This window comes from Pezoporus occidentalis, unplaced genomic scaffold (assembly GCF_034315485.1).
Source record: "Pezoporus occidentalis ecotype Australia unplaced genomic scaffold, CSIRO_AGI_Poc_V1 ctg2, whole genome shotgun sequence".
Taxonomy (NCBI): domain Eukaryota; kingdom Metazoa; phylum Chordata; class Aves; order Psittaciformes; family Psittacidae; genus Pezoporus; species Pezoporus occidentalis.
The window spans coordinates 2,856,881-2,877,604 of record NW_026913855.1 but is presented as its reverse complement, the minus strand read 5'-3'; the positions used below and the strand labels follow the sequence as shown (position 1 = coordinate 2,877,604).

Below are 20,724 nucleotides of genomic sequence, written 5' to 3'. Positions count from 1 at the left end.
TTACTGTGAGGGTGGTGAGGCACTGGAATGGGTTGCCCAAAGTAGTTGTGAATTCTCTCTCTGGCAGTGTTCAAGGCCAGGTTGGACAGAGCCTTGGGTGACATGGTTTGGTGTGAGGTGTCCCTGCCCATGGAAGGGGGGTTGGAACTAGATGATCTTAAGGTCCTTTCCAACTCTAACTATTCTAGAATTATATGATTTACGTGCAATTAGCAATTCCATGCAACTTGTCTGCAGGTTCATTACATTTACTGTGGTTTGATTATTTCTCAGCAATAGTAAAATATAAAAGTCTCTGTAATCTGGCTAAAAACTCTTATTTGCATAACTGTTATTCAGGTTGTTTCTGAACAAGAGCTGAATGGGTAAGTCTTTTTCACTGATTAGCTGAGAGCTGTTTTAGCCACCTTATTAAGAAATAATCACAATAATTCTTTCTGCTCTGGTTGTCTACTGCCCAGCCAGGCTAACAAGTTAAATATTTAATTATCATTAGAGATGCCTGAATACCATAATGATGGCTAACACAGGTAAGAGAGAGCTAGAACCTTATTACTGAGCTAGGAAGGGCCTTCAGAAGGCATAAAACTTTTTCTACTTCGTGGTATGTATCCTAGAGGTTTAATTGCTAATTCTCTGCTAATGGTAAACTGAATCTTGGAACATTGTTTCTTCTTTTTGGTGACAATAGATTTGTTTCTGAGCTTTCCGCCATTATACAAACAAGTATAGCAGAGACATTATGATAAATATTCATACACAAACATAGGAGATTTCAGTCATTCTGAGGGACTTTCCACACATTTGACAAAGCAGAGAAGAAAACTACAGGCTGTCCTGCGTTCAGCTGGAACCGTTATTTTTAGTTCCTTCCTACTAGGTGGTGCAGTGCTATGTTTCAGCTTTAGTCCAAGAACAATGCTGATAACACACTGATGTTTTAATTGTTGCTAAGTAATGCTTACCCTGATCAAGGACTTTTCAGTCTCTCGTGGTCTGCTGGTGACGAGGGGCACAAGAATCCAGGAGGAAGCAGAGACAGGACACCTGACCCAAACTAGCCAAAGGGGTATTCCATACCACAGCACATCATGCTCAATATATTAACTGGGGGTAGTCACCTGGAAGGTCTGGATCGCTGCTGAAGTCAAGCTGGGTATCAGTTGCTGACTGGTGAGCAATAGCATTGTGCATCACTGCTGTTTATTGTTGGGAATTTTTTCCTCCTTCCCTTTTAGTTTTATGTTCTTTTCCCTTGTTATTTCCCTTATCATTATTATTACTGGTGGTAGCAGTAGTGGTTTTGTGTTATACCTTAGTCACCGGACTGTTCTTATCTCAACCCATGGGAGTTATATTCTTTCGATTCTCCTCCACATCCCCTCAGGAGCAGGGGGGAGGAATGGGAGGAGTGAACGAGCAGCTGCGTGGTTACCGGCTGGAGTTAAACCGTGGCACAGGTATAGTTCTCTTCCCCAATATTATCGAATCATAGAATGATTTGGGTTGGAAGGGACTTTATAGGCCATCTACTTATGCCAAGTGCAAGGTCCTACACCTGGGTTGGAGCAGTCCCAGGCACAGCTACAGGTTAGGCAAAGATGAGATTCAGAGCAGCCCTGCAGAGAATGACTTGGTGGTGTTGGTTGATGAGAAGCTTAACATGAGCCAGCAGTGTGCACTTGCAGCCCAGAAAGCCAACCGTGTCGTGGGCTGCATCAAAGGGAGTGTGACCAGGTCGAAGGAGGTGAGTCTGCCCCTCTACTCTGCTCTTCTGAGACCTCACTTGGGGTACTGTGTGCAGTCGTGGTGTCCTCAACATAAAAAGGACATGGAACTGTTGGAATAAGTCCAGAGGAGGGCCACGAGGATGATCAGGGGACTGGAGCACCTCCCTTATGAAGATAGGCTGAGAAAGTTGGGGCTGTTCAGCCTGGAGAAGAGAAGGCTGCGTGGAGACCTCATAGCAGCCTTCCAGTATCTGAAGGGGGCCTATAGGGATGCTGGGGATGGACTCTTCACTAGGGACTGTAGTGACAGGACAAGGAGTAACGGGTTAAAACTTAAACAGGGGAAGTTCAGGTTAAATATAAGAAAGAAGTTCTTTCCTGTGAGGGTGGTGAGGCACTGAAAATGGCTGCCCAAGGAAGTTGTGAATGCTCCATCCCTGGCATTGTTCAAGGCCAGGTTGGACAGAGACTTGGGTCATGAGCCCATGGTTTAGTGTGTGGTGTCCCTACCCATGGAAGGGGGGTTGGAACTAGATGATCTTAAGGTCCTTTCCAACCCTAACTATTTTATGATTCTATGATTCTACAATTCTGCTTCCACCACAACTTCCATGGGCAGGGGCACCTTACACTAGACTGGGTTGCTCAAAGCCTCTTCCATTCTGAACAGTTCCAGGGATGGGGCAGCCACAACTTCTCTGCTTTTTCCTATCCCTCTATGCCCTTGTTAAAAGTTCCTTTCCAGCTTTCCTGTAGGCCTTCTTAGACTGCTGTAAGGTCTCCACTGAGCCTTCACTTCTTGAGGCTGAACAACCCCAGGTGTCTCATCCTGTCTTCTTAGTAGAGGTGCTCAAGTCCTCTGATAATCCTCATGGCCCTCCTCTGGACTTGTTTCAAAAGGTCCACATCTTTCTTATGTTGGTGGCCCCAGAACTGCACACAGTACTCCAGGTGGGGTCTAATGAGACCAGAGTAAAGGAGGAGAATCACTTCCCTTGACCTGCTGATTAACACTTCTTTTGGTGCAGCCCAGTACAGTTGATTTTCTGGGCTATAAGTGCACCCTGCCAACTCATGTAGAGCTTCTTGTCAACCAACACCCCCAAGTCCTTCTGCTCAGGGCTGCTCTCAACCCAGTATCTTTCAAGCCTGTATATGTGCTTGGGATTGCCCTGGTTTAGGTGCAAAATATGTTTGGGCTCTCAAGGAGGTGACCTTTGTGACAATTCCTGTCTGTGTTTGAATGAAGCTAGCAGGTAAATGGGTGGAAACACATCTGATGGTTTAGCAGATGCTGAGGTGTGCAGAGTTCCAAGTGGTGGATCAATGAAAAATTCCTGTTGATCACAGGAGTTTTCTGCATCACGTTTTGTCTGCCAGAACCAAAGTAGGAGTAAAGCCAATAATGGCTGACATCATCTCAAAAGTAAAACTTTATTCAATTTCTAAGTTGCAAGGTTTGGGTTTTAATGCTCTTTAATGCCACAAACCATAAAAAAATTGTATGTGTATCAAAAGCAGTAAAAACAAAGAATTGTTTTAGTTCTTTTTGAAATGGAAAATAAGACTCTTCCTGGGGATAAAACCCTCCCAGGAATTTCAAAAGCTCTAACATCAGAGAAAATTTTAGCTGAGGTGAGACAGTCATAAAAGCAGTTCAGTTGGAATTTCTCTAAGAGATAAGCTTTTACTGTCTTTCATATAACCAATTGCTGTTAAAACCTTACTTAGGCCTAGGAAAGCAAATATTTGATTTTATGATGAATTAATTTTTCACTTTATATTTCTGAATAATCTGTCATAAAATTATGAGAAATAATTTTACTGTTTCTGTTAGGGAAAGGTAGGAAGAGAGAATGTTTTTAAAGAACATTAGAGACAAATTAATTTATAGATATGTTTTATAAAGCTCACTGCGCAAACTCGAGGTTTTTTACTAACATATGAAGATTATCGAGATAAAAAGTCAGTCATCAATGTTTATTATGTTTATGATAAAGTATGGCCCAAAAGCTTTAAAATTTAGAGCTTCATATGAAAAAAAAAATAATATAAATAATTTAGATAACATAGGTGAGATAATCTTTTTGTTCACTACATTAAAATGGTATCTTCCAAATAGCATTTATTTAGTGCACTTAATATCTATTAAGTATCTGCATGTTTATTGCTATTAATATATAAGTCTATAGAATAGAGAAAGTATCTTGTTCCTTGAAAGCATTCTAAGGATTTCACCAGGCACTTGAAGTCTGTGGTGGCTCTGAAAAATCAGACTACTTTATTTAGAATCATAGAACATTCAATTATATTTTGAGGTCCCATTTTAACAAATGCAATTATTAGTAATAATAAAGACAGCCTAATGCATTTGTTAAGAAGAAATTGGGAAATTATTTGAAACTTGAGCTATAACCATCCTAAAATTCCTTGGGATTTTCAGACTCCTTTTCTTGGTGATGGTTTGTCAAATGAGAGTTTATTTTGGCTCATGTGCTGGTGTGGTTTGAATAAGAACTGTCTTCATTAAAAGACTTTGTCATAATGCTCATGGGTGAGGCTTTGCAAATCCAGAAAACCAGGAAGTACTTGCTGCTAATAAATAGAGCAAGAAAGATTTTCCCACAGTGGAAGAGGACCAGGTTGGGAGCACTTTAACAATCCGGATGAGCACAAGTCCACAGGGCCTGGTGGGTTACATCTATGAATGTTATGGGAGCTGGCTGATGTTATTGCAAGGCCACTCTCAGATATTTTTGAAAGGTCATGGTAATCAGGAGAGGTTCCCAAGGGCTGGAAGGCAGCAAATGTCACCTTATATCTTCAAGAATGGCAAGGAAGATCTGGGTAACTACAGGCCAGCCAGCATCACTGACATCCCTGCGAAACTTAGAAAGCTCTTGAAACCATTTCTAAACACACAGAAGACAAGAAAGTAGCTGAAAGTAGTCAGCCACTGGATTTGCAAAGGAGAAATCATACTTCACCGAGCTGGTAGCCTTCTATAATGAGGTGACTAGCTTGGTAGATGGGGGGAGAACAGTGGATGTCATTTACCTTGACTTTAAAATGGCTTTTCACACCAGCTGGCAAACACCCTCTTAGAGAAGCTGATGAAGTACTGATGAGATAAGCAGACAGTGAGGTGGATCAAAAACTTCCAGAATGTCCAGGCCACTGGAACAGGTTGCCCTGAGATGCTGTGGAGTCTCTGTCTGTGGAGAAATTCAAAATATGACTGGACATGGTCCTGGGCAGCCTGCTGTAGCTGACCATGATTGAGCTGGGGGGTTGTACTAGATGGACTTCCTCCCAGCCTCAACCATTCTGTGTTTTTGTAATTCTGTAATGAGTGGAACTGCACAACAGGTCACACTTGACCACGTCAGAAGTTACATTGAGGGAAATATATGTTTATTTCCACCAAAACAGTAGCTCCCTCTGTAGTTTTTCAGTGCGGATTGTTAGCCTTCCTTTTAGCTTAGTATTTAGCTCAGTACTCCATTCTATGTGGGAAAAATGTGTGTATCTCTTTAGGCTGTGTCCTCTAGTAAGGTTAATTCACTCATTTTTAGGGACATATTTGATTTAGGTTGCTCCATACTAAATGTGTCAATCTTTCTACCTTGAGGCAAAGGTATTTTTTTAGTACAATAGGACTGTGCCTTTAGCAATTACAATATGTCTGATTGATTGGCTTCAATCTATAATACCGCAGGTATGTCATTATCGTCTTTCCATAATGCTGTTCTTTGTGAGTTCAGATGAGGTGCAATTTCATGAGGGATGATTTCAGCACTTTGTTTCACTGAGCATAACCTTAAAAATGCTTTATTGATTTCCTATCTAAACCACAGTTTTGCTAACTGCAATAACTTGATAAATTTATGCTTATTATAAAAAAAAGCAATGAACAAGCTGCTTATTACCTGTCTTGAACTATGTTATATAAATCATAAACCATCTACCCACTATACAGATAAATTTTTACTTCATGGATGGATCTCTGACAAAAGTAACCTGAAAACTTAAATTGCAAACACAAAAACAATAAAAACAAAACCAAGCCACTGCCTTTTGTGAAGACTAAGGACATTTGGTGTAATAGATTTTGAAAATATGTACTTTATTTTAATTTGGTTTGTTTGACTATTAAAATAATTCAAAGCAAGGTGTTATGGCAAATGCATAATAAGACTATGGTTTCTATTCTAAGTTAAATCAGTGTTACCTGAAAATGGCTTTTATCTCTTTTTGGACATTTTAGTTTAAAAAAAAAAAAAAAAGGTTTTGAAATAGTAAACAAGCTTTTGCATTTCACATTTTGTCTGTTTCCTAGATTTTTGTAATGCTGGGAGGTGGATCGTATATATGAACAACAAAACAGAAACAAAAGAATACTTGCGTTTAATTTATTTGACCAAAACAGACACTTTTGTGGCAGAAATTAGAAAATATATGCACAGCAGTTAGTAGAGACCCAGTTTTGTACCTTATGGGGAAGAGAGGGGTCAGTAAGAGGAACTCTGCAATAATTTATGTTGCTGAGTATGTGTTTCACAGATGATGGGACCTGTCTCCCTTCTGATATATTATTTTTTGTCCTTTTATTTAAAATTTAGAATAGTAAGAAAAAATCTGAAAGGAATATTATTTTAATTAATAACATTTGCATTTTTTTCTCTGAACGATTTAGATAAGGCTGAAGTAGTAAGTGTTACCAAAATAACCCCTCTATTTACTCCTGCACACCTCATCCATTGTCTGCATTGGGCCATAATTGCTGAAATTCACAGCAGGCATCTGTTACAAAATTGCTCAATTTGTTAGTCTTGAATTTGGGAAATGAACAATCACACACAAGAGACATAAGGATTTATAAAGATGAAAGTCAGACAAGAATGTTGTTTTATCTTTTTTAGACTACACAAAATGCCTTGTGGTTGCTTTTAACAGCTCTGAGTTTAATTGCTGGCTTGGGCTCGGAACACACATGGACTGGAGAGTGGAAGATTTTACTTGAGTGAAAGGTTTCTTGAGGAAAGATTAGCTATTCACATACAGCTCTGATATGTCAGTTTTCATGAAACACATATGGTTCTGAACAACAAACAACATAAATGGGGATTACTTTAAGTGGAGTTATTTATAGATGTCTGTCCTCTCAAGTTAAAATATCTGTTGTCAGTTTAACTAGAGTGTGCCTCAGTTGCTGTGATGACTATATTCTCATGCTCTAATGATAGACCGAACAAAAAAAAAAAACACCTGGTTTAAAGGATGGAGTTATTATTTCTGATGTCTTAAAACCCATGAAGGATTTTTTGTGTTAGTTCATCAATGATCAGAAAAGAGTCATTGGCTTCATTACAGCTGCCGACCCTAACAGCATACGTCAGTATGATGAGAACAAGTCAAAAAGAATTGTGAAAAGAAAATTTCTGTCTAGAATTATTTGTTATTGAGCACTGGAGCAAGCCCAGTGTAAGCTTGGTGATTCCAGAGTATTGAGAGGCCTGAGCTGAATGTTCCCACATTCAAGAAAATTGAGGGGTTAATCTCTCATTCCTTTTGTCTCTGGAACTACCTGTTAATATTCACATGGTTAATGGTTTGAACCTTGCAGGGAAAAACTGCTGCCTGTCACTTTTTCCTGAGGAGAACACCATCCTCTGAAATTACATAATACAATACAGGTAGCACAATTCCATTGACCTTTCAGAAGACCAAAGTTGTAAGAAGTGTGCTGAAAGTACAAACTGAGCTATGGATTTCCATAATCTATTATGAAAAGGAATATTAAATACTGTTGATAAGGAAGATAAGAGATGTTTATTTTATCTAAATTGCAATAACTAGCAATAGGAGACCCATATTTTTGATTTTAATTGTCTAAGATTATACACCAAGTTTGCAGTAGGCAGTAATTGTGTCATCATATACACAACATGCAAACAAATTCCTGCTGGACTCATCTTTAAATGTCTATCCTTAAGTTAGTTTTGTAATTTAACATATTTATGTAGTCAACAAACTATAATGAATTGTTTCAAATTTATTATAATCACAGTCTAACCAATAGCAGGAAGTCTTTTACTAATCTTAACTAAAGTATGTTTCCCATCTGAAGTAATTGATATCATTCTTGACAAGTAGGGAAAAAGAGAAATACTCCTAGGGAAAAACAAAATTGTATTAAAATGTGCTAACATTCATTCCAGTATCCCATGTTACTTACAAAATTATAAATATTTTTGTATTGCAGCCTGAGATTTGTCAGTTCTTCCCTTAAGTAGATCCCTAATCTGTTGAAATATTTTGGTTTGTTTGCCTTTCTCTCCTTTCCCCCATCTCATGTATGCATTCAAAAAAACATTGAAGGGCAGCAGAATGAAGGATGCTTTCCTGATTGTCCATGATTTTGCACTGACATTGACAGATTCCTACCAGAAATGAAAATGTTGGTAATTTATCAAAAATAAAGATTCTAGATCATTCACAAAGTAGTCACATATCCACCTTAGTACTCTTCTGAGACAAGAACAACGTAACATGACAAGTTACAATAAAAATAGAATTGATGACATGACTTCATCATCTGATCATCTTCCTGAAGTAAAGAAAAATTGTGCCATTCTGAAGTATTTTGTTCCTAAATTTTAACTGGTGATTAAACTGTGGAGCTGCATTATGTACTTATAGCGTAGTACTGGCCTCACCAAAATAAACTAACTTTTAACCTGTAGGGAAAATTTTACCTGAGTTAACTTTCAAGACTTCAATGAACCATGGGGCCTTGTGCATTGACTTACATATTTTCATTATAGTATCATAGAATCATATACTAGCTAGGGTTGGAAAGGACCTTAAGATCATCTAGTCCCAACCCCCCTGACGTGGGCAGGGACACCTCCCACTAAACCATATCACCCAGGGTTCTGTCCAACCTGGCCTTGAACACTGCCAGGGATGGAGCGTTCACAACTTCCTTGGGTAGCCACCCTCACAGTAAAGAATTTCTTCCTTATATTTAACTCGAACTTCTCCTGTTTAAGTTTTAGCCCATTACCCCTTGTCCTGTCATTACAGTCTTTAATGAAGAGTTCCTCCCCAGCATCCTTGTAGGCCCCCTTCAGATACCGGAAAGCTGCTATGAGGTCTCCATGCAGCCTTCTCTTCTCCAGGCTAAACAAGCCCAACTTTCTCAGTCTGTCTTCATACAGAAGGTGCTCCGGTCTCGTGATCATCCTCATGGCCCTTCTCTGGACTTGTTCCAACAGTTCCATGTCCTTTTTATGTTGAGGACACCATAACTGTACACCGTACTCCAAGTGAGGTCTCACAAGAGCAGAGTAGAGGGGCAGACTCACCTCCTTCGACCTGCTGGTCACGCTCCTTTTGATGCAGCCCACGACACGGTTGGCTTTCTGGGCTGCAAGTGCACACTGCTGGCTCATTGCTCCAACCCAGGTGCAGGACCTTGCACTTGGCATGGTTAAACTTCATAAGGTTGGCATCAGCCCACCTCACAAGTGTGTTAGGGTCCCTCTGGATGGCATTCCTTCCCTCCAGCGTATCAGCTGCACCACACAGCTTGGTGTCATTGGCAAACTTGCTGAGGGCGCACTCAATCCCACTGTCCATGTCAGCGACAAAGATGTTGAACAAGACTGGTCCCAACACAGATCCCTGAGGGACACCACTTATAATGAAAGTTTCAGTCTTTTTTTTTTTTCTTAAGACTTATTTTCTTTTATCATTATTATTATTGGTGGTAGCAGTAGTGATTTGTGTTATACCTTAGTTACTAAACTGTTCTTATCTCAACCTGTGGGAGCTGCATTTGTTTCAGTTCTCCTCTCTGTCCCTCCGGGAGTAGGGGGAGGTCAAGAAGTGGCGGGGGGAGTGAGTGAACGAGCCCTCTGCTTGGTTTTAAACCACGACAGTCAGACATGATAATTTGCCACGTAGAGAATGATGGCTCGAGTGGCATCCACTTAAATTACAAATGATCATGTGTAATTATTGCTAGTGATGACAAAGCTGACACAATATGTTTAAATAGTTGCATATAGGACCAGTTTATTGTTTTGCACTCACACTGAATATTTTTATATTGCTTTTTTTCATTACTTTTTTTACAACCCTCAGCATTCTTTAGCTTGCTTTTTTTTTTTTTTTTTAAGTATGCATCTTTTGATTTTGTTATGTTACCAAACTCTCTTAAGCAATCACTTTTTTATATGCTGGAAAGCCAATTATTAAAGCATGTCTGTGGAGCTATAATACCTTTATTATTGTAGTGCTTAGAAATGCCAAATATAATTAGACTCCTCTCCAATGTTAGGCACTTCATAAATAGGTTTATTGGATACTGGTATAGTATATCACATGGTTTTGGTGCTTTAATATATCTTTGTGGCAGCCTTCCTACGAATGAATGTGCTACAAGGGAAGTCATACTCAAACATCAGGGACATTATTCTCATCTCACTTTGGTTTTATGCCAGTAAAAACAGAATAGAGTATTCCAGATTCATATTAGTATTACTCCTGATATTTATAGACATAACTGACATTGAAATTGAACTCCGGATAGAAAATACAGCTCTGCAAATAGCCATTTAAGAGAGAGGGAGTAACTTTGATAGTCAAATCCCCAAATCATAGCCTTAATCAAACTCATATTTTTCATGCCAAGTTGTATAATTAATTACTTTATATCAAGCTAAATATTTGACACAAAATGTTAGGATTTGGGTTTTTTGTAATAGAATTACAAAGCTAAAGTCACCTTATTACAAGAGAAAGGTAATCATCTGCTTGTTGTCCAGTAGTTCAGTCATTACAGTTGTCCAGATGATGACGTATATCTTCCAGAAATACCAAGATTCATCTTCCATTTGTGCATTTTCCATCCATATTTCTCACATTTTATCAGATTAGTCTGATCATTAAACTACAGAATATTTGAGGTTGACATATGGTATTGTGTTTCTGTTTCTCCTCATTATAAACACCACTGAAGTTCAGAGTTTCAGGCATTCAAATTCATGAGGGACCAACCTATATATTTAGCCATTATAGGTTTCTGCACTGGTTTTGGCTGGGATAGACTTAATTTGCTTCATAGTAGCTAGTATGGGGTATGTTTTGTATTTGTGCTTAAAATAGGGATGTTTCAGTTATTGCTGAGCAGTGCTTGCATAGAGTCAAGGCCTTTTCTAATTCTCGTACCACCCTGCCAGCAAATAGGCTGTGGGAAGGAAGCTGGAAGGGGACACATCCAGGAAAGCTGACCCCAAATGACGAAAGTGATAAACCATACCATATAACGTCATGCTCAACAATAAACTAGGGGGAAGGTTGGCCATGGGGACACTGTTGGGCAACTGGTTGAGCAATATTTGGTGGTGAGCAACTGTTTTAATTTGCATCACTTGTCTTTCTTGGGGTTTATTTCTCTCTCTTTGTAGTTTTCCTTTTCATTACATATCATTATTATTATCAATAATTGTTATTATTATTATCTTTTATTTCAATTATTAAACTATTACTATGTCAACACACGAATTTTTCCATTTTTACCCTTCCTGTTCTCTTCCATCCTCCGTCCTGCTGGGGAGGTGGAGTGAGTGAGTGGCTGTGTGGTGCTTAGTTTCTGGCTGAGCATAAGCAAGGATGGTTTCTAGGCTTACTGTATCTCACACAAAGGGGGATAAACAAGTAAGTGGTTTGTATCATGTTAAAGACTCCAGTAAGTCAGGTGTTGTCTTTGAGCTTAGAAACATTTTTTCATTCCTTGAGAATTATCTGGCATGGATTCCGCATGTTACACTTGCCAAATGGAGTTGGTGGCATCTGAGGTGGGACTTGCTAAATCACTCTGCTGAAACTCTTCCAGTTTGTACAGTGGAGAGATTGAGAATTATTCTCCATGGTAGTTGGAAGTTTCTAATCTGTTTACTTGTAAATTCTCTCCTAACCCCCATTTTAATGAGTTACTTGTGTTACCCTAACTAAAAAAAAGACAAGGTGGAAAAAAGGTGGAAAGGTTATTTCCAAAGTGTGTAGATAGGTCTTGAAGCTCAAGAAAATCAAATTCATGAGAAATATGGACATCGAGACTCTAACCAAACAGGAATTCTCTAACTAAATACCTTTGAGAATATCAGCCTGATTTGCTGATCAAAGGTCAGAGTAAGAAATCATATCAAGGTGAGACATGAACTGAGGTTTTCCATATCCTTATACTGTTCCTTTAACCACAAGATATATAATCTCAAATACCTTAGCAGTTAATTTTAGTAGATGCTGACAGCATAGACATTTTTTCTGTTGTTGTGTTTTCTTAGGATATTTCAGAGAAGTGAGGTTAGATGGTCACCTGTTAGAACATGTCCACAGTTACAGATCTTAGCTGGCTTTCCATCTGGTATGGATTAACCATTTTACAGTACTGCCAAGTTTTTTCAAACCTCTTTATGGGTAGTAAGATGGTTGCTTTACATTAGCTGTTGTTTCACATAATCAAAAGCATTCTCTGTGCTTATAGATTTATGATTAAGGTGGCCGCAGAAATGATCCTACCTTCATTCTGTAATGGATACTTTGTCAGTAAGCAATTTGCCTCCATTCACTGAAGACAGTTTTGAGTGCTTCATGGAGCTTAGCATTTCTTGCTTGTCTGCATGTGACAGTAGTGCACCTGTTGTCTGATCCAGGTAGACACTTCATACAGATCTGCACTGGTTTTGGCTGGGATAGGGTTAATTTTCTTCATAGTAGCTGGTACAGTGCCTTGTTTTGGAAGTGTGATGGAAGAAGTGTTGATAACACAGGGATGTTTTAGGTATTGCTGAGCAGTGCTTACACAGAGTCAAGACCTTTTCTGCTTCTCACACCACCCACCAGTGAGTAGGCTGGGGGTAAACAAGAAACTGGGAGGAGACACAGCTGGGACAGCTGACCCCAGCTGACCAGAGGGATTGTCTGTGCCATGTTGTGCCAGGCTTGGTGATTTGTGTCTCCAGTATGATGGGTCTCTTTCATTCAGGGTTATGGAATCATTACTGGCATGCATCAGTTTTGCTATACTAAAAATATTCCTTTGTTTGGGCTGTTTAGGTTAAATTAGTATAATCCAGGTCAGTATCAAAAGTCTTGCAGGAGGACCATTTATACTGTACTTAGTTATTCTCAATAAATAATAGCGATATTTAATTCATCATTTGCATTTCATGAGTTTCTAAGCCTGCAGTTTCGCAGACAGGGTATATAGGATCAAGATTTCTTAATTATTGTGATTTAACAGATTGTCCATGCTTGCTGCCAGTCATTTCACCTTTTCAAGTTGGGAAATGAATAAATGTAATCTCAGTAAAAGAATGTTTGGGGGTGAATTCATACAGGCACTCCCTCTATACCTCTCCTCATGGGTTAATTAAGTCGTATATAGTGGTATTTAAATCTATAGAAGATAATCTGAAGAGGTGATTAGCAGCAGTTAATCTTGAAAAAAAGCAAGATCTAAGAAAAATCTGGCCTTCTGTACTTTCATATTGTATGAGAAAGAGATGCATTGAGGGTGCACAAGTCTCTTATTAGATATAGAATTGTACAATGGTTGAGGTTGGAAGGGACCTTAAGGATCACTTAGTTCAGCCCCCCTGCCATGCGCAGGGACACCTTCTAATAGAACAGATTGCTCAAGGTCCCATCCAGCCTGGCTTTGAACACTGCCGTGGATGGGGCAGCCACAACTTCCCTGGGCAACCTGTGCCAGTGTCTCAAGATTATTTGAAGTTGAAATAATAAATTCCACTTTTTAGACACCTACTGGAACATATGTGGACTAATATATATAGAAACTTTATATCCCTTCATAAGCATCAGAGGAAATAATTCCTTAAAAAAAAGACAAGACAGTACCTCCCTTATGGATAGTTGTTCTGATTGGATTTCTAAATCCTAATCTCCTAGCCTTCATATCAGTTTTCTGGGCAGAGGTATATAAGGGTGCTAGATTTAAGTGCCTAATGAGCATATGACCATATAAAAGCACCAGAACAGGTTTAGGCATCTTGGATGGAAGACTAACACTTAGCTTAAGAAAAAAAAAAGCAAAACAGTAAACAGACTAGAAGAAGTATCAGTCTTATCCTTTGGATTGCTGTACAAGTTCCAGCTGTGCTATTAAGCATATTCTGTCAGACACCAGGCTTCCTCCAAAGCCAGCAATAAAATGCTGCAGAAGGAGACACAGCAGGGGAGACCCTTTGCCTCAGTTTCCTGCTGCATTGGTGTTACACAGCAGCAAGCTGGAGTGGTTCTCTTGCGTCCCAAAGTGCTGGGTTCTCAGTTACCAGCCTTCTAACTGCTGAGCTTTAAATTAGAATATTCTTCACAGTGAACCTTTTTGTGGCTGATGAGAGCATCTGTACTGCAATCCTGTACTGCAACACATATTAGCCTCCCATTATTCTCTGACCCTCCCATTCATCAGCTTTTTGAAGCTATAGGGAATGAAGCAAGCACTAGCACTGCTCTTTCCTGACTATGCAGCATGCATTCTGGAAGGTAGTCCAGGAGGCTGACAGATAAGGGGTTAAAGTGCTCTGCATTTTGCACTTTATTACTAACCTTCCAGCCAAAGGGGACTTGTTCTCCTTTCACTGAAGTCCTTCACTCTCTTTGCATTACTTTTGGTGCTGTATAACATTTTAAAAGCTCCCTGACTGACAGACATGGCCAGAGGCAGAGCTCTGCTGGGAGAACTGTAATGTACAGAGCCTCCTCAGCAAAGAGCAATGCTATAGTAGTTAAATTGAATATAACGTGATTTTGGGGGTTGTGAAGCAGTGCAGGCTATCCCGCTTTTTAATGTGGTTTTTATTTCCAGCTCGTATCTATTACTGGGTATTTCAAAAGGATACTCTGAATTCTTTGTTTGCTTTTTTTTTTTTTTTTTCCTGTGGTTCATGGTTGCTGCGATTTTGCCATAAAAAAAGTAGGCATGAACACTGCAGTGGTGGATCGAGAGACACAGGAATTTGGAATTCTTGGAACTGAATAATGGGTGAACCTGATGTGATATACCATTGAATACATTGAAGAGAGAAGCATAAAAAGTCATGTGAACTGTTAAATAAAAAAAAGCCTCTAATAGAAATACATACCAAATATATTAATACTGAGTGCAGTTCTGTAGCGTGGTAGGGTCCTGTCTGAAAGTTTCTTTTTCCAGAATAAAACCCATAGAATACAAATGATAATGTGAGTGGGAAGTTTGTAGCCATCGTACCTAAGATAAAAAAAAAAAAATAAAAAAAAGGTCCTGATCTGAATTTAGAAATATTTTTTTTGAAGGATCATGGGCAAATAATTCTTCCCTCATTTTTAATCCTTTCTGATGGCAGTTAAAGCACTCACTTGAAACAGGTATCTTTTTATCACATTTTTTACTTTCTTTTTTATTAAGACCTAAACCATAGCCTTTCTAAATTTAGAAGAGGAAGTGCAGTTATTTTTCCAGAGTGTTTTTATTTTCTTCTTCAAAACTTACTAGGTTTTCCAGGCTCCCAATTATAAATCCTTTCTATTTAGATACTTCAGCATGTACCTGACAAATAAGAACTTTTATGTTATTTATTGTTATGGATATTAATAATATTAATAAGGAAAATATAACCTTTTTAAGAGTTTGAAAATGAAAAATATATATGGTTAGGTACTTTTTCTTTTTTTCTGAGGTCCATATCATGGCATTGATTTTTAAGCAGAACTCTTTATTAATTTGGTAGAAATTCCTACTTCAGTATAATGACAAAATATGGCCTTAACAAAGTGGTGAATTCCATAGTGATATAAATTGTACTTTTGATTTCAAAATGTAAATGCATTCATCTTAAATCCTGTTACCAGTATTTCTTTTACCTTGCAACCAGCAAACAGTATAGTAGCCCCCAGGGTGGTTTTCTGGCAAAGACAACAAGCAAAGCATTTCTGCTCTGGACAGTAGTATGGAAGATTCTTCTTCTCCATATTTTCTGTGTAAACCCAGAGTAAATATTTTTGACATCACTGATGAGTAACAGTTTTGTCTTATAACTGGGTCATGAAGCAAAGGCAAATGGCCTGTCCTCAGACACAAAGGTAATGCTAAGCAGAACAAGAATGACCTATTCTTGTAAAAACTATACAATATTCTAGAGCAGCTCAGTGCTATAAACAAAATAGCAATCTCTTTTAAAAATGTAATTCCTAATCTTTGGTTCTATAAACTAACTTGGTGTGAGAATTTTGATGAACGCTTCAATGTAATTTTATGTAATTTGATGTTGCATGTAAATCTCTTTTATAGGTCCCTTTAGATGGAATTTAATGTGACAAAACCCTTGTCGTCAGAAGGATTAATGCCTGTATTAGCATTTCCGCAATAAAATCAGAAGCTAAGTGGTGGAGGCCACAGACACCTCAAACCTGGATTCCTCTGCTCTGCATTAAATACTGGAGTTTTTATTACTTGCTGTAGGGAAGCCATTGCCAATGCTTACAAGGAACTGCTTATCCCTGCTTCTCTGTGTCCTGTTTGATGGAGGTCTCCTAACACCACTGCATCCACAACCACAACAGACATTAGAACCAGAGGCAAGAGAAAATGTCCCAGTGCCTTGGCGGAGGTCATTTGCCCAGCGAGTCAAACGAGGCTGGGTGTGGAATCAATTTTTTGTGCTGGAGGAGTACATGGGCTCTGAACCTCAGTATGTTGGAAAGGTAATTTTTTACTTTTTCTTTGAAAGTTGAAATGAAGCAGAGAAATAGTAAAATGTGCTACAAATGTGTACCTGTTTTGAGTGAGGCAAATCTTCTCCAACTGACAGTAGTTTCCGTCAGTTCATCCCCTTCACCATTCAGGCTCTCATTTAGGCACTATGGGTGTTATTATTTAGTGCACAAGTTTCTAACGTTTACTTTCTACAGTATGTTTGTCATATTTCCTTATCTTTGGTTTTGGAAAAAAAACAAACATTGGTAGTTCTGATATAAGTTTGTGATTTACAACTAGCTTTAATTGAATCTTCTTTAACAGCATACTTGATTTTTAGCGATGAATGTCAGAGTAAGCAGAGATAAGCTTTAAGCCAGAATTCTTAGCCCAGAATGCACAGTCATTTCTGTGACTGGTGTGGTTACTCCATGACAGTTTCCAGGTAATCAAGATACCTGCTTTTTGCTCTATTATCATATGCCCCGGTATAATTTACTTTTATTTCTGATTGTTCGGATAATTTTCAGGTATTTCTAATATGTTTTATTGCTTCATAATTCACACTCTTGCTTTATAGCTTTTATACTTTGTGTACAGTTATGCACTCTCACACATGCAGAGAATTTATACAATTTTTCTTTCATTATATTACCATTGTTTCTGTAATAGGGCGTAAGTGGTTTGATACCCAACTTTTAGAGAGGTGTGTGGAGAGGTGAATTTAGATAATAGTGTACAGAAAGGAAAGCTGAAAACAAGACCTGAAAAAAAACAACACAGGATATAATTGGATGCTATGTAAATTTTTTGACTTAAATAAAGGTCCTTGCTCAGTGAAATAAGAGATTGGGAATTCATTTCCTAGGTCCTCAAATGCTACTTCCCTGAACAGTGAAGTTCAAATTCTCCTAGCATAAAAATGAGGCATCATGCTTCAGTTTTTAATACCATTTTAACTTTTCTAAATGTAAAAGCTGGGAATTTGGTTGTGTTGGTTTTTTCTTTGTTTTCTTCTAAATCTAAATAAAGTTAACAGAAAATTAATTTTGCCTCCTACCCTTCCAGGAAACTATTCTGAGTAAAGAATGTATACTTAAAACAGAAAACGACTGAAAGTGGTGCATTAGATTTTACAAATCAGCCAAAAATGTACATGGGTATAACATGTGTAGGCATTTTTTAAGCAATAAAAACATATTAGTTAAAACAATTTACAAAGAAGTACCTGTATACTACAAAGATAATAAGTTTGTTTTAAAGTCTGAAGAATGGTGGGTCACATAGTGAAAAACTGCATCTTTGTGACTCCGGTTGATATAAATTCCACTTTCTCTAACACATATCTTCATTCTGGTGCAAATGGGGACTCTAATCATACCCAGTGCTGTAGCACAGGGAACATGATTGCTGAGCTTTTTGCCTCAGAAGACAGAAATGTTATTGCTGCACCACTGTGATTCACTGGTCTTTATTCTTTTAAGGTAGTCTGACTAATCATTTAAGAGTCAGTTGTAAGCTGCCAAAATTAATATTTTGCACAGAATTGACTATTATCAATAAATTGAATTTAAACTTATAAGCAACTTCAGAACTAATGGGATATTTCCATTAAGAATAACACTTATCACATCACAGATTTACCTGGCTTGTTCTTAACTCTTAGACTTTTTGGACCTGTTTCAAATTGCAGAAAAGACACTTCCATAAAATAAGGAAAGATCTAGTTGCAGTATAGCACACACAATAGTGATGTTTATTGACAAGATGTCATACAACACTGTCACCTAATAAATAAAATGATAGAGGGAAGTATCTTGGTGCTGACAGATAAATTAGGATGTTTAATTAGTACATTGGTGTAAGCGGCGAGGAGAAGCAGACAGGCCAACCCAATATGGGTGATAAGCAACTTCTACTTTATTTGTGACGCAGTTCACACATATATAGGAGTGGTATTCAGCCACTCCTTCTTGGCATAACAGTATTGGTTAGCCCCACACAGCTTCCTCCACATTCTCCTCCCAGGTCCGGTCTCCGGCCACCTGTGGGGGCCACCCCCTGCCTTGCTTGCACAGTCCTCCAGAACTCTATGGTCCTGCTCTTAGAGTCATTCTGCAACAATTCCCCCCTTTTCTTTGTGCAAGCAAGGCTTTATGGGTTATTCTGTTCACCTGTTTTATCACACAACTATAAACAAGTCTAATAGCTACGATGATTAACCTAATCAATGATACATAAGTGCAATACATTTAAACAGTGTTTGACTCAACCTGTAATGCCCTGTGAAAACAACCATCTAATTATTCTTAGAATACTGCTCATTTACTATTGCTGGGTAAGCTGAGCCAGGGTTCTCAGCTGTGCGTACATCGAATTAGCATAATCAGAGACTCATACAACACATTCCAACAAACTCCTCAGATCCATGTCCCTGTTCCAACAACAAAAGGTTCTGCAGTGTTGCATGTCTTACAGAGTCAACTTTAAAACAAATCAGAAATTGCCTTCGATGTAGAATTTGCTTAGCAATTCAGCAACCCAGTCTGCTTAGTTGAGCCAAGGCCCCGGCTGAAGCACTTACAGTGATTTGGCATATTATGATTGGATACATGTTTTGAAGACCCTTAGTGACTAACATATAATTGGTTAAACACAGGTGTGAGAACTCAACCTTGAAAGCTTGCCAACAGTCCACAGTTCTCATTAACTTGGTGAATTCCAGCCTCTTATCTTGCTTAAGCTTCTTCAGGCCTCTCATGGCCTTGCTGTGTCTTTCAGGATTATTCAGAGTTTATGTACCAATTATGCATTCTCCCCTGAGAACACTGTCTCCACATCTTTCCCCCTTTATGTTTTATATATGGTTTGGGTGACCCTACTTGAGCAGGGGATTTGGGCTAGATTATATCTCCAACATATGCCAACTAGAGGCTTCCTGGGCCTGCCCTTTTTTTCTGCTGTATGGCTCTCTGTTCCTTCACATCAAGGTCTGGCATGGCATGTGTCCCCACTGCTCCACGCCTGCTGGGTTGCAGCCAGCAGCGGAGCTAAAGGTTCTTCTTGGTGGCAAACACAGAAGCCAACCCAGTCTTGCCCTTGCTTGTGGTAGCAGGCATTTGGTCAGCCTCAGTCCTTGCACCTTGCTGTCAATGCACAGTTTCACCTGCTTTATCCAGTGACAAGTCGCTACTACAGCAAGGCACACACAAATTTACATTAGCAGAGTAACTATTACAGGGTGCAGCAGCATGTTGAAGATGCTGATGGCAGCGAGGGACTAGCCAAAGAAATTTCTTACCAGTGGAATTCTCCCCCCCTCTTAATTTATTCCATCACCTGCTTCATAACACTACCATTGTATTAAAATTTTTCTAGCTTTTGCCTTAGCATTTTCTAGCAGCTACTACAAATTTCCATACTCTTAACATTTTTACAAGTGACAAATCTATACAATAGAAGGTGCAGTTTCTTATTAGCAACTAGCTAGTAAATACAGGTGGTTTCATATACAAAATCACAACCTCTAATAATAGCTACTTTACAAGCACACATATTCAGGATGTTACTTTTCATTTGCCCCCAAGTGATGTTTTGCAGTCATTTGTTTTTCTCTTCCTCTATCTCATTCTGCTTGGGGTAATCACGGTCAGCTCCTGTAGCTGAGGCATCAGGTTTTTCCATTCATCTGTCCAGCTCATGGCAAGGCTTCACAAACTTTGCAGGCAGTCACCATGGACCTGTAGGCAGGAGGACACAAATATACCCCCTCCCCCAGGTTATCAGTTCTTCAGAAGTAGACAGGTTAAAGTTAAATGTAACATCATTACTCTCTCTCCCCCCCCCCCCCCTTTTTTTTTTTTTTTTTTTTTTTTTAGTCCCTGCAAAAGCCATCATTACTCCCACTACAGTCCCACGTGCAGAACGTGGCACAAGGACCCTGTGGAGACTAACAGCAAACCAGCTCTGAGAAGCATCATTGCAGTGCGAGGTGGCAGGCTCAACCTTAGCGGGCGTCCCCCACATCGTATGAGGCTTGGGCTTTTATACTGACCAAAATGCACACTCATTCCGACACAGGTGGCCAGCCTGTGCTGGAAGAAGTGGCCAGCAGTATCTACAGAGGTCTCCAAGGGTTGATAGAAACCTGGACATACTTATATTTACCAACTTCTAGTACATGAGTATCACAGAGAAACTGTATGGGCTCCCCCTGTCAATTGCAAG

At 39.0% G+C, this 20,724-nt stretch overlaps 1 protein-coding gene across 4 annotated transcripts in view; it reads left to right on the top strand.

Moving 5' to 3' along the window:
- The window catches only part of LOC134163125 (cadherin-12), a 550,087-nt gene that overhangs the window by 375,003 nt on the left and 154,360 nt on the right, over positions 1 to 20,724 (top strand). For all 4 annotated transcript variants that reach the window (XM_062617684.1, XM_062617681.1, XM_062617682.1 and 1 more), the window contains exon 3: positions 16,093 to 16,505. In XM_062617684.1, coding sequence (XP_062473668.1) covers positions 16,278 to 16,505 — 228 coding nt within the window. In that variant the 5' untranslated portion in view covers positions 16,093 to 16,277. The remainder of the gene's footprint in view (positions 1 to 16,092; positions 16,506 to 20,724) is intronic.